The following is a 15,000-nucleotide window of genomic DNA, read 5'->3' as shown; positions in this document are numbered from 1 at the left end:
TCACAGTAGACCGTATACATTCAAAGTAATCAATTAAGTCCTTTCTATGGCAAAGAATTTTCGTATATGAACTTAAATTGGAATTGATTCTGTATTGGAATTACACTACATATGTCTAAACTTACAACATTATTTGATTTTCCTTTTCATTTCATTTGCCAAATTCCACTTCTAGAGAACCTGTACTGGATGTCTTTGTTTTTAAATATTTTATTTTTACGATTCGTCCTTATTAATGCTTTCTTCACTTCATGTTTTTTTTAAACTTTGTCCTCTTTTCTGTTTTTCTTAGATTTATTTTGATTCCTATTTCTAGATAAATGGTGCATTCTGTTAAGTTGCCTTTTTCAGTCTTGTGATGATTTGCTGATTAAAACAACATCATCTACATATATATTCTAAACTGTTTATTTTCTATCATTACTCCAATGTAAACCACCTCTTCCACCTGTGGCCATATTTTTCGTGATGAAATCGTTGCGCAGGGCAAATAACAAAGGTGAAATTGCAAGTGTTGAACTTACTTTACTGCCAACCCCAGGGTCACCCACTAGGTTTGGCAGCCAATCACTGAGCATCCCCAAGTCGTGCATTTACGCTTGAGAGGAATCACCAAATGTTGGATCTCATTGTACACCTGACCAACCAACCTGGAGCTACATCTCCACCTGCACAGTGTATCAAAACCAGGACAGATCTGAGAATAAATCATTTTAATCCTGAACACCTTTATGTACTTTTGTCTTACACTGGTGACCTGTCAGAGTGACTTGGTGGATGAGTGTGGTTCTCACATAACCCCCTGGTAGCTAACAGACTCAGTAAAACTGTGCCCTACCAATCAAAGAGCCCCTAATGCTCTCTGATTGTCCTCTGATGTCTTGGTAGAGTCATCAGGGTTTTTGCCTCAACCCTGACTATCAGTGGCTTAGATACATCCATACTTTCCAAGAAATAGACGCTAAGCCTGGCCAAGGCCATCCTCAATAGCCTCACCAAGGTTTTCGCAACAACCCTGTTGATTAGCAGGCTAACTACTGCATGCCTACCGTATATAGTTTTGGCTCACTTTCTTTCCAGAGCTTTCAGAAGCATCATAAACCCACAGAAAAAACAGGTATGATCCTTTCACAACCCCCTGGTGACTAACAGGCTCATTGCAGCTATGCCTAATGTTACTGAGATGGTCTAGTAAGGAAAAAAACATGAGATGTCCATGAAGAAAGTAGCAAATGCATTAGCCATAAATCTGCCTCCCTCCTTTCTCATCAGCTGAACCATCTTTCTGGTACTGGATATCAGAAATACAGATTCGCCTCTGAAATGCCCTGAGTTCTGCCGAGAAAGCGGATGACGTCCTTGAAATGATCACTGATTGCCCTCTGCCCTTGTATTACAAGCTGGCTAGATGCTCAAGACAAGAGGGTCACATACAAGAACCCGCATGGGTTATTAAGAGTCACAGTCTCCCTACCATCATCCACTTGCACACAATGGGGCATGGACTTGCTGAAGCGCACACTATGGGACATGATGGTAATGGCAACCAGAGACAAACTTCAGTATATCCTGAAATTGCCAGAACTCACTGCAGACATGAAATCGAAGAAGCTTGACCTAGTGGGGAAAATGAGGCTACATCACCTACCAACCAACATCCGCGCCATCCTGCACAATGGTGAGCGCACACCCACGGCAGAACTACCAAATAAAATCCAATAAATTGCCAGAGGCTGCAAAGGCCTCACAGTACACCACCCACACCATCTGCAAAGCCACAGAAGACAACGACCAAGACCAAGATGACAAGAGCCGAGCCATTGCTATGCATACATGATAATAAATTTCGGAAGCTTATCAAAAACTTCACCCCCAGATGCAGCTGGAGAAGAAATGAGTAAGGCAACAACCAAAGAAAATGATGATTCTGCCACAGCCTTGACAAATGCCTATTTCATTGGATAACACATCACCTCCCTTGCCACCAGCAGGAAGTTTCTTTTGGATAGGATTTCTTGAGTTCCATATTACTAATACTGATGAAAGATTATTGCCACCAACAAGAAATTATGCTTTGCTTCATAGTAGCCAGTCAAAGCTCCATAGCATTTCACATACACAAATGGCTCACCTTTGTTTCATGGGCAAGAAAAACAGGTGGGATTTCATCAGCGTGAACATCCAAGTGCCCCTGCTTGGCACCAACTTCCCTGAACTACTACTACTTCCACCTCCTGAACGAACCTGGCTTCCATCCAGATGGTCCCCCTGACTGTGGCCCTTGGCAGCCAACAATATCTTTGATAGGACCATCATACCTACATCTCCTCCTGTAGGAGTTCCCTGATGTCTACCAACCAGAACTCAACCAAACTCTCAGCATCCCTGCAAAACACTTCATACATCATCACATTAAAGCAATAGATGCCCCTGTCCACTCCAAGATTCGCTGCTTCCCCTGCCACCTGCCCAAAGAGAAACTACTTGCTGGAGGAAATGGAAAGGATGGGCCTTTGCCAGAAGGCCTCCAGGCCTTGGGCCTCCTTGCTTCACACGATGAAGATACTGCACAGTTTCTAGTGTCCTATGGAGACTATAGGTACCTCAACCTGCAAACAGCCCAGCATGGCAAACACCACCTCCACCCTCCACTTGGCAAAAATCTTCTCCAAGTTCGACCTAATGAAGGGATATTTCCAGGTCTTATTACACCAAGGAGGCATCCCAACCAAACGTGACTCGACCCTCCCACACTTCATAAGCCACATTTCCAAAACTGATAAAAACCATTTGCTCAGGGACCTTCCCTTCCGCTTTATTGATGACATTCTATTCTCTAAATACAAGGAATAAAATAAAATAAATACATCAGGGCCACACTGTCCCTCCCATAGTTCGTCCTTGCAACACCATTACACACATACATACGAGTACATATACGTATATATATATATATATATATATATATATATATATATATATATATATATATACACACACACACACACACATACATATATATATATATATATATATATATATATATATATATATATATATTTAATATATATATATCATATATATATATATATATATACACACACACACACACACACACATATATATATATAATACATATATATATATATATATATATATATATATATATATACATATATATATGTATATATATATATATATATATATATATATATATATATATATGTGTGTGTGTGTGTGTGTGTGTGTGTGCGCGCGCGTGTGCCTGCGTTTCTGTGAGTATAATTTATCATTGAGACTAATAACATTAACTTTATTAATAAATTATTGGACCAGACTTTTCAGAAGCAGATACCAAGAGGGTGTTTACACAGATTCTGTAGAAAAAAATTAGAGCCAGCGAATGTGCAGAAATATGGTAGAGAGTCTAAACTTTTTGTTAGTATGGAAATATATTTCTCTCTCTCTCTCTCTCTCTCTCTCTCTCTCTCTCTCTCTCTCTCTCTCAGTGGGTAGAATGGCTATTCTCAGAGATGGTTGGAGGTCGATCTGGTTTAAGGATAATAATATGAAACATGTTTCCATTTTGTTTTTTTTTATATCTTTCTCTCTTGTACTATACGAGGCCTCCTCCGAAATGGATGGCCAATTTGGGTCTCTCTTGCAGGTCAGTAAGTCTACCTATCCGCCATGCTACTCACACACAGTTCTCGTGCGAGATGAGGGCAATGACTTTCACAGTCAAGCTGCTTGACGGCACCATCCTGGAGGTGGGGGTCGTCGGTCTCCCTGACAAACGGTCCTGGACATCCGAATATACATTTATATTTATATATATGAAGCTTGTGGGACCTTTGTGTCCCCGCTCTGACGGTTGTGCTTCTATGTTGTTCCTTTGGGTCTCGAGAAGTCGCGCCAGATAAGGAGATTCGACGACGTCTGTTTTTGGTTGATGGTGCATGAGGGTATTTATACCCATCTCCTGCTAGCAGGATTGACGTAGGCGGCTATGGAAATCTCAGCTGCCCCTATGCATCCCGCTGGTGGTGCGAAGGATACCAATATCATCGTGTACTAACAATCAATAAGATATCACATAATGTCGCCTCTCACCCAGCCGAGTTCGAGGGGAGCAGCCCAATATATATATAATAATCTCCAGTGGAGTGGGCAGTTCGATCCCCACCAGACTTCGTGCCATGGGATGACGGGACTCATTTGTCGAGGAGACGGACAAGTCCCCTTCAGGACAGTGCCATCAGTGAGAAACCTACCCATTCTTGATGCCCCCTTATGTTACAGAGGAGAACCCGATGGTTAACTTACAATTGCAAGAATTATTCATGTTACAAGTTTGAAGCGCCTACGTGACTCCTGATCCTTCTGCCAAGATCGACGACTGGTTACGAGAGAGAGAGAGAGAGAGAGAGAGAGAGAGAGAGAGAGAGAGAACAAATACTATATCTCCATTCCAGCCCAATTATCAGCAGCCCCTACCTGGCTTGTCTCTCCCATTAGTCTTTATTCTTGTTCTCTATCTGGCTAATTGTCGAAATTCTTTCCAAGGAATTCGTGAGAAAGGTCTTCGTTCCGTTTGCTGTCTTTGAGGAAGCCTCCCACAGAATGTCAGGCCTAAATGACATTATTACACAATTTTCGAGGAGTGCAACTTTACTCTTTCGATTGCAAACTGACACTAAAAGTTTGTTTACCAAATGGACATTTAAGAATGATCCGTTAACAGCAGCCAATTCTTGACTTACTAAATGGAATATACATATACATAGTATATATGCATAGGTAATGCCACGGAGGAAAAGGGAAAAGTGAGAACTGCCGAGATCTTTCGGTCTTAATTAACGACCCTCTACTCAAAGATCTTGATCTCGGCAGTTTTCGTCTTTTCCTGTTCCTCCGTGGGTGGCATGACCTTCATTTAGACAACATAGCATCACGTTTTATCTATTTCGTGATCAAGTTATTCATATATATGTATGTGTATATAAATACTATGTATATGTATGAATGTATGGTTGTATGTATATCTATATATATATGTAGTGTGCAAATTATACGGTTCTGTATGACTTAGTAACAAGCGACAATGATGGCAGCTTCTGTGTCACTTCAACACATTTCTCGAGGTACAAAGTTAAGCATAAAAGAGAAAATCGCAAAGTGAACAGAGAGGGACATAAACATGAAAGCAAATGACATCAGCGATCGCTAAATTCGCAAAAAGGACAAATTGAAAGGGTGACGGAAGGCAAAGTCCAGCTGAATCGGCGATCAAACAGAATCCAGTGTCAAAATATCAAGCCACAAAGGCTTCAGGTTTAAATAAGACCTAAATATTTGAGTGGAGGCGTCATGCTTCTGAAAGCACACAACACTTTCCATTCAGTGACCAGCAACGGGGAGCCTTTTAGCCTTCCAAAATTCCTGGTTTTTACCGTCGTGTCCTTTCAAGGGATATTCCACGCTTTTGCTACGATGTCAAGAACAACGTTGTGTTTAGCTTTTGCTCTCCAAATACTCTGCAAAATATAGCAGTTAAAATTCTCCTTACGTTTTTACAGCTCTATTGACAAATTCGTTGCAGGAATTGTGACAGCTCCTTCACTTGACAGTCTGGAGATGCAGCATAAGTATATAGTGAGTCTACAGGACGAACGTCAAGTGATTCAATTTTGCCCGTACGTGAGTTTAACCTCCGCGGATTCCATTGGAATGGGGGGAAGCCCCTCATATCGTAATAATATTACGAAATGTCACTGAATCTGCTTCGAAAAAGGTGAAAAGCCCACAGTTTGTCATGAAAAACACGAATGACATTGACGTCGGCCTTCACGAAGAGATTTTTTAACCTGGTTTCCGTGCAATCGCCTGTTGAGCAGTCTCTCCCCTCTGCAGCCCTTTTAACTCGTTTCCGTGATGTTAACGATCGCCGAGCAGTCTGGGAATAAGTGGTTTTTGTCGCTCTGCGTTGACTGTGTGAAGTGTCGCTCTCGCTGCGTTTCAGCTTTGCTCCCGAAAAATTTGTGGAAGCAGCACGCGAGCGCTTCAGGCGTTCTTTATTTCATTCCTGCAGCCTTTGTTTATATACATCTGCTTACAAAGATATACAAATTATATATATATATATATATATATATATATATATATATATATATATATATATATATATATATATATGAATATATGTGTGTGTGTGTGTGTGTAAAAGGGAATATGTGAAAAAGGGATTTCATGAAATCCCAAAGGCGTTATGTGAAATGACCAATTGGCTTGGGAGGATTTGAACCCCGGGGGTAGTACTAAACACTGTGAAACAGTGACATATAAGGCAATTTCTGTCTGTCTGGTTGTCTGTCTGTTCGTTATGCACGTCCAGACTATGAAAGCTGGGGCTACCAAATTTTTACCATAGACTTCTCTTCCCCCCCCAGAAAGGTTTTAGCCAAAATCTGAAATTCGAGAGCCATTCCTAAGGGGGTCATAACCCCCTTTTTCATACCCCCTCATGGCCAGTAGTAAGGGGGCCAAACTGCTTTTGTGAATTGGTGCCCAAGGGTTTCCGACAATAATAGGGGGCAGGGGCCTCTACACCCTTTTGACTTACCGACCATAAGAGAAGGGTGTCATAGCCTACATACCCCAACGTTAATAGCAGCAGCACTTTGGGAATTAGGACCAAAAGCGTCAAAGACAGACCTACTGCTTTCAAATTTGGTACCATGAGTTAACATAAATGACTACAAACGCATTTAACATCCATATCTGAGTGAATAATGTCACTCCCGAAGCCCTACAAGTCCACGTTCAGCCCCAATAGGAAGGGGGTTGGGTGAAAAGTGGTAGGAAGGTGGTGACATGTAAAAATAGCCCAAAATTACAGATATTAGTATCTAATCCATATTTTTGAGGGCACTGAGATGAATAGTGACACTCTCGTTGCCCTTTAAGTCCAAGTTCAACCATGATAGGTAAGGGGGCGTGAGAAGGGGTGGGAAGGTGGTGATGTTTAAAAATAACTGAAAACTACAGATGTTAGAGTCTAATCCATAGTTTTTGAGGTCGCTTGGATGAGTAGACACACTCCTGATGCCCTTCAAGTCCAAATTCAGCACATAGGAATAGGGGGTGAGAGGAGGTGAAATGTAAAATGTCAAAAATGCTGGGGAATGTAACTGAAAAAAATAACTTAACAGGAATGAGAGAGAGAGAGAGAGAGAGAGGAGAAAACCTTACAGACCTTACATCTTGTTCGGGTTGCCCCAGGTCCCTCAGTGTGAGGCACCTCTAGTGTCTACCAGGGAGTTGCTAGGGCATTTTTCGGTATATTTTGCATCTTCCAATCTTGGATGGTCTGGTATGCAGCTTAGATATTTGTCGAGCTTATTCTTAAACACATCTACGCTCACTCCTGATATATTCCTCAGATGAGCTGGGAACGCATTGTTTCCCTATTTTTCCTGGTATGGTTTTGGGCACTATTAATCTACCTCTGCTTGCTCTTTCTGATATTTCTAGCTCCATGATGTTTTTGGCAATTCCTTCTATCTGTTTCCATGCCTGAATTATCATGTAGCGTTCTCTTCTTTCTAGACTATATAATTTTATGGATTGTAGTCTTTCCCAGTAGTCAAGATCCTTAACTTCTATTCTAGCTGTAAAAGACCTTTGTACACTCTGTTTCTGCAATATCCTTTTGATATTGTGGGTACCATATCATATTGCAATATTCAAGTGGACTACGAACATACGTTTTATAAAGCATAATCATGTGTTCAGCTTTTCTTCTTTTGAAGTGGCGTAACAACATTCCCATTTTTGCTTTACATTTTTCCAATAGAATTGCTATTTGATCATTGCATTACATGTTCCTATTCAACATCACACCAAGGTCCTTAACTGCTTCCTTATTTGTGATTGCCTCATTATTAGGTCCCCTACATGCATATAGCTTTCCTTCTCTCTCCATAATTTATTGATTCAAATTTATCAGAGTTAAATACCATCCTATTTACCTCTGCCCATTCATATACTTTGTTAAGGTCTCTTTGTAGCGCGTTCCTATCTTCTTCACAAGTAATTTCTGTAATTATTCTTGTGTCATCGGCGAAACTACTCACTACCGAGTCCTTAACATTACTGTCTATGTCTGCAATCATAATAACAAATAGTAATGTAGCTAGCACCGTACCTTGTGGCACACCGGAAATTACCTTAGCTTCATCCGATTTCTCATCGTTTGCAATAACTATCTGTTTTCTGTTGTGTAAAAATTCCTTTAACCATCTTCCTACTTTGTCCACTACATTATGTTTTCTAATTTTCTTCGCTAATATATTATGATCTACCTTGTATAGAGAGAGAGAGAGAGAGAGAGAGAGATTTATTGGTTGTTATTCAGAGATTACCTTGGCAGTGCCGGGTTGGTCAGCTACTATATATATATATTTGTATATATCTGTTTGCACGTACTTTTATATAAATGATTAGAAAAGTTCATAAAATTATATTGGCATAGAAAAGGACTGATAAAATAAAATCCTTCTTTATTTTATATTTGATTTGCTAAAATACTCGTTCCGAAGGTTTGGAGAGTCAAATTACCTCCGGTTGTATTGTCCTGTGCAGTTTTCAGACTGATTTATATACTCAGTCATTTCCGTCGACTTCGTTTAATAAACAAGGAAGGTTTTATTATTAAATGTTGTGGCGCTCCCTGGGCCGGATGCATCCATGCGAAGCCAGAACATGCCTGTTAAATAATACACACCGTGGAGAAAAAAAATGGGAAAAAAAAAATTAAAATTCTGTTTTAAAGCTGACGACTATATTTCGCTGGACTTCCTTCCACCCTTATCAAGCAGTGAATGACAGAAGGAGTTTCATGAGAGAAATATATAGTGGGAGGGAGAAACCCTATGCCCTTAGGTGATGCCTGGGGACGTCGCTGAGCCAGCGTGGCTTCTGTTAATTGTCTTCATCCGCTTCATCATTGCCTTAAGGAAGATGTTATCTATTCGGTCCGAGTCCCAGACTCCACTGGAAAAATTGATCCTATTATCTCTTTAGTTTATCAGTGAAGAGAAGATTCCACCATTTGGTATTTGTATCGACAGTTGCTCTTGTATAAAATACGGGATGAGTTCCAATCCATGGTATGTTCGTGTTATTTATGTGGTGAAAAATTGCTGAACTATGTTGTTCATATCTAACTGATCGTTTGTGTTTCCTTAATCTTTCCGAGAGAGATTTACTAGTGAAACCGAAATACGACTTGTCACAGTCCCTACAAGGGATTTCATAAACGCCACTATTTTTGGAAACTAGTTTCAACTGGATGTTAATTAATGATTTCCCGAGTGTATTCGGATAAGTGAAGATGAAAGGGTTCGAGGGGCCTAAGGTTTGTGTGATCTCTTGTAAATTGTCCAGGTGAGGGATTACGATTTTGTTTGTGTATTTTTCCTTTTCTTTGTTTTCTGTGGGTTTATAAAAAATGCTCTTTGCTTTATGTATGGCTTTTTCTATTATGTGCTTGGGCTATTTCAACAAGGTAAGTAGATTTCTGATTGCTTTAAGTTCTTTGTTAAGAAATTCTGGGAGCAAATTCTCAGGGCTCTAAGCCATAGGTTACTTGCTATGCCGATTTTGACTGAAATATCTTGATAGCTGTAAAAATGTGTATATATGAAAGAGAGAATATCGCTGTTCTGAAGACAGTGTATTTGTTGTTCTTATTAGTTCTGATGATGAAGACATCTAAGATGGGGATTTGGTTATTGTTATGCATTTCTACTTTAAATTATATGCTCGGGACCAAGGAATTTAATTTTTGTAGAAAGACATTCAAGTCGCCCCTCTCACTTTTCCAGTATGTTAAGATGTCGTCTACATAACGAAACCAAATCATACCTGCAATATGAAGACGACATCTTTAACATACTGGAAAAGCGAGTGGGGCGATTTTGATGTCTTTCTACAAACATTAAATTCCTCGTTCCTGAGCAGAAAATTTAAAGTACATAGAATGGGAAAACAATTCCCAAACTTCAGGCTCAGTTTCCCTGTTCCATATTTCAGTTAAAATCATTTCTACAACTGATTCCAGTGGTCTCCATCTCCTCATTTTCTTCAGTATTAATTACACTTTGCAAACTGTGAAGTCATTCATAAGTATTTTCAGGTCTTCATCATCTTGTGGTATGTCGTTCGTGTTTTCCTACCCTCAATTCTCCTGTTCGTTGCCTCACTAAAATGATCTGGCCGATTAGGTCTTTCTTCTTCTTTGTAGAATACTGTTGACCCGTCCCTCCTTTAGACGGATATTGTCCTCTATTTCTCGCCATCCATGAAATATTTCATTGTTGATTCTGTGGGCTACACTAGTGCCATTCATGAAACACATGGCATTGTCAACGCCATCGGCCTGTTCGTCCAAATGTTCATATATATCTCTTCTCAGACTTCGTTTCATTTCATTGTCTAGATTTAAGTCATTAGTACTTTTTATTTTGCGACTTTTATCTCCTCTCCGAAATTTGTGTACGTGTTCTTTTTGCTTTCGTCTATTCATTTTGTATCCCAGGTCTCCTCCAATATCGAAGGTTTCGGTATTGTGACCTTTATTTCCATACTCTTTTCCAGCAGACGAGTTTACATCCTTGATTTTTAGCATTGAGTGTCTGCTTCTCTTTAGAAGTCGTTTCTAGAGCGGTAAATCGATTTCAAATTCAGCTGCAAAAGCCTCTTAAATGTTCATCTCAAAGAAGCTCAACTGTACGAGGCTCAAATATCTATCAATTTCCTCTTAGGTGCTAATTATTTCGTCTTTAGTGTGTCAAAGATGACTTTGTGGTCACTTATATCTTTGGCAATAATCCGCTGTAGCTGGGGTTGTGAGCAGAAAGTGAAAGCTATTTTGGGAATTTTTTTTTCCTTGAATTGTTTTCGAATTATATAACTATGAAGTCAAATGTCATGCAGGTTGATATATTTTGCATCTTTGTTAACAGTGCTGTTAGGACGAAATTTCTCACTGATATTTTTTTAATGAAAATGATAGCCTATCGATGAAAAAAGTAATGTTATCCCTATGCTGTATTGGTACTTATCATGCAAACAGAAGTTTCAGATGTGGTTTTATCCCTGTATGTCAGAATATGAACAAATTGTATAGCTTTTTGTTCTGTTTCACAAGTAAATCCAGTGTTAGGTTGGTGACAAGTAAACATGAAATGAAAAGATAAAGCCGACTGATGAAGGTGCTTATATGGAATGGAAGTATTGTCCACATACCTAAGATTCAAGTCCTAGGCATTCATACAACCAGGTTTTTTTCATACAAACCCTAACAGTAATAATCCGCTTGCTACAACAGATCCGAGAGAACTTTCCATCAAAAGTCAATGGCTATTTCTTATCATTTTTTCACGCGAGATTTTCGGAGTGCAGAGATTGATGCCCGGTTTCCAATGATATTGTGTCAGCAGGAGCCTCATTCACGGGGACATGCGTGAGAAGTGTAAGTACATCAAAACTAGCCAAGACCTCATTAGAAGAATATCGAAAGAAATTAAGAAACAAACATCACCAATTTACCCACCCCTATTATTTTCCGATTTGTAGGCATTACTTTATCTTCTACTTCTTCTTTCTCACTGTATTACGCATCTACCATACAACTACAAAACCATTTAAAGCCAAATATAGCACGAATAGCAAAGTACGTTGCAGTCATCATTGCCCTTCCTCTCATCATGTTCCTTGATTGTTTCCAAAGTTGGCCCATCAGAGACGAAAGGATGGATGGCTCCCTACCAGGTGGAGGAAGGTGCTCTCTTTAATCTGTTCTGTGAGTCGTCATCGAGCTTGCCCCCATCGAACATCACGTGGGACGTAGAGGGAATGGTTGTCGCCGAGCCTAGTGTGGACTTCTACCCTGCAGTCTTTGGAGGAACAAGTACAAGGTAAGAGACTTTAACATACTCAAAGTATCATCTAAAGCAGATGGAAACTTATGTTCTGTAAGCGCATCTCAGATACGTCTCTCGCATTATGAGTTGGGTACATTTTTGATAAACATATTTCAGTTGACTGTTTTAAAATGTTATGTACACACTGAACCTTGATAACAATCGCTGTCTTCAGCTGCCTGTGGTTTTCAGTCTGGGATTTCTCTCTTCTTTTCCTTGCATGCGTCCCCGCTTCGTTGCTCGCTTCAACAGCTTCCACTTCAAAGTAGAAACTCTGAAAGTAACTTACCATAGCAAATAAGAAAGTCTGGAAATTATGTACAATTTTGTATAATTTTCTGAGTTTGATTTTTGTAAACATAACATTGCATATTTTAACTTTTAAAGGGATATTTCAAGCGTAGAATAAATTAAGAACATAAATTTGCCCTGATGCAACTTGTAACCTACTTTGCTTTACTTATTATTCATTGAGATGTTAAGACCCCAGTCGATTCTCTCTCTCTCTCTCTCTCTCTCTCTCTCTCTCTCTCTCTCTCTCTCTCTCTCTCTCTCTCTCCTTATGCAATTGTGCAATTTTTTTATAATAATCTACTATTTTTTTATTCCAAAATCACTTTGCCTCTCTGTAATTGTGTTCAAATGATTCAGTATTCAGTTTGTCTCTTTTTCACGAGTATTTTACAATTTTCTTTTTACCGAAGTTTGGACAAAAGAAAACTGCATAATGCAAGAAAGAAATTGCGAATGGTGGAACAGAAAGTTATTGAAAAACAGACAGTGATTCCCCACTCGTGAGAGAGAGAGAGAGAGAGAGAGGCGGGAGAGAGAGAGAGAGAGAGAGAGAGAGAGAGAAGAGAGAGAGAGAGAGTACTATTTTATCAACAACTTCCTTGTCTCTTTGAATTCTCAGATAACCGCACTGGATACTATTGTCATTATAACTTGACTACTTCCTTGTTATCATTATCTAGTCTACATTGTGTACCTTTAGCGTATGCACATGTAATTATACTCTGTTATTTGTCTCAATTCACTATGGAACCATCATATTTGTGTAATGAGAGTCCTTGTATATCTCTGACAGTATATTTTGTGGCACTGTCTAATTGCAGAATTTATCTATATGTATATGTATATATATATATATATACTATATATATATATATATATTATATATGTGTGTGTGTGTGTGTGTGTGTGTGTGTGTTGTATGTGTGTATTACACATGTATATATATACAGCATAACAACTCTCAGTTGTAGCTGCGAAAAATCGCAGATGTAAAATATTTCTTAGGAAATGGACATGGTAGCATTTTGATTTAGAAGTCGTTGGACATGACAGGAGGAGTATTACGATATGAACCTTGTGGGATTAAGTGAGGGAGAAGGTAGGCGGATCTATGTATGTGACTGGTTTGAAAGTAAATGGAAAAAGCTGTACAAATGATTGACCTCAAAAAAAAAATCGAGATAATAAGGAGGGTGCTGAGGGTTTAAGATCTTGATGATATGTTGTTTAGTTTAGAGCATCTGTAAGTTTATGTGATGAAAGAGAAGCCTCTTCAAGAATACGGATGCGCGAGGATGCCTATTGTGGTTCAAAAGTGTTTCTGAGATCAGTGAGTCGATGTCTGTGGCTGTTTCAATTTTATGGATCGAATGATGGATGCAAGAAATCAGGCAGAGGAAATTGGACTGAGTGCGAAGTTGCTGGATAAGAAAAGGAAGCGTGAAGATAGCGTGGGACAGTTAATGTGTCCTGACGGTGCAATCCACATTGAAAACCGTAGAGGGAAACTAGGTGTTGGTGAAAGACTGAAATTAGCCGAGAGTTGACGGGAGCAGGAATCATGTGATGAAAGTCAATGGAACCACGAAGCCGTTGATGTGACGGTGGAATGGTAGAACCTGGAGGTTGACGAAGCTAGTTTGGCAGGAGACGCGTCATAAGTGAAGAAAGGAAATAACGGGTGTGAGCGAGAGACTAGAAATGTCCATTGAGACCCGGGTGGGGTGCAAGAAGGGATTGTTGAGCAAACCCTCATGTATGGAACTGAAGTTTGGATATTCAGTGCAAACGGGAGAGAACAAAGACTGAAGCTGTTAAGAAGAATTCTTTGCTGGGCAAGTGTGGTGTCTCTGACATGTTGGCCTTATGGAAGGAATGGAGTTTGTAAGAAGGGCAGGTGAAAAGAGTGCTTGATATGTACAGATGAATTGCATCCGTACATGTAAGAAATTATAAATGAAAAACCAGCTCTTAAGTCCTCTGCAGACATTTAGAATCAGTTCAACAGGTTCGCGCTTCACGAGGACCCTCAACAGTGTTCTATGACTTACGTCGTCTTAGTTTTCATTCATTCTTTGCACTCTTATAGATTGACGTTGCTCCATTCCTGCATTTATATGCACTAGCTGACCAACCCGGCATTGCCGGGAAGAAAACTCTGAAGAACTCAAAGAAGCTTCCCTGGACCATCTTCTGCTGACTGTCCCTTTTATCCAGACATTACTGTACTGACCTGCCGGGGGTAACTGAATGGCAACCGATAAATTTTCTCTCTCTCTCTCTCTCTCTCTCTCTCTCTCTCTCTCTCTCTCTCTCATTTCAACCTTCTCTGTTTCTTATCCTCTTTCTTCTCCCTGACACCCCCTCTACTCCTCTACTCTGCCTCTCTCACTTCCTCTCCCTCTCACTCTCTCTCTGTCACACCCTGCCCAACCCCAACCCCCTTTGGTGCCATTGATGTCTTACCCTCACAGTATTCGATATGAAGTCATATTGAGGACGTACACCGAAAATCGAAAGTCATATTATTTACTACGTAAACAGAAAATTAGGTCTGATAAATTCGTAACGTTATTAAGTCTACAGGCTGAACCACCTCCATTTCAGGGAAGGCGTCCCGCCCCCTCCGGTGCCTTTGGTGCCTTTTGTTGCTTGAAACCCCATTATAAACTATCTTTGGGGCCCCCACTATAACCCTACCAAGCTGTATGCCCATCGG

General features: G+C 39.9%; 1 protein-coding gene across 1 annotated transcript in view; it reads left to right on the top strand.

The window, feature by feature from the left end:
* Positions 1–15,000, top strand: part of LOC135213209 (uncharacterized) — a 106,025-nt gene that overhangs the window by 27,581 nt on the left and 63,444 nt on the right. Inside the window, exon 3 of the mRNA XM_064247190.1 lies at positions 11,795–11,981. Coding sequence (XP_064103260.1) covers positions 11,795–11,981 — 187 coding nt within the window. The remainder of the gene's footprint in view (positions 1–11,794; positions 11,982–15,000) is intronic.

This window comes from Macrobrachium nipponense, chromosome 42 (assembly GCF_015104395.2).
Source record: "Macrobrachium nipponense isolate FS-2020 chromosome 42, ASM1510439v2, whole genome shotgun sequence".
NCBI classification, from domain to species: domain Eukaryota; kingdom Metazoa; phylum Arthropoda; class Malacostraca; order Decapoda; family Palaemonidae; genus Macrobrachium; species Macrobrachium nipponense.
Note: the sequence above shows the minus strand (reverse complement) of the source record. Positions and strands in the feature narration are given on the sequence as shown.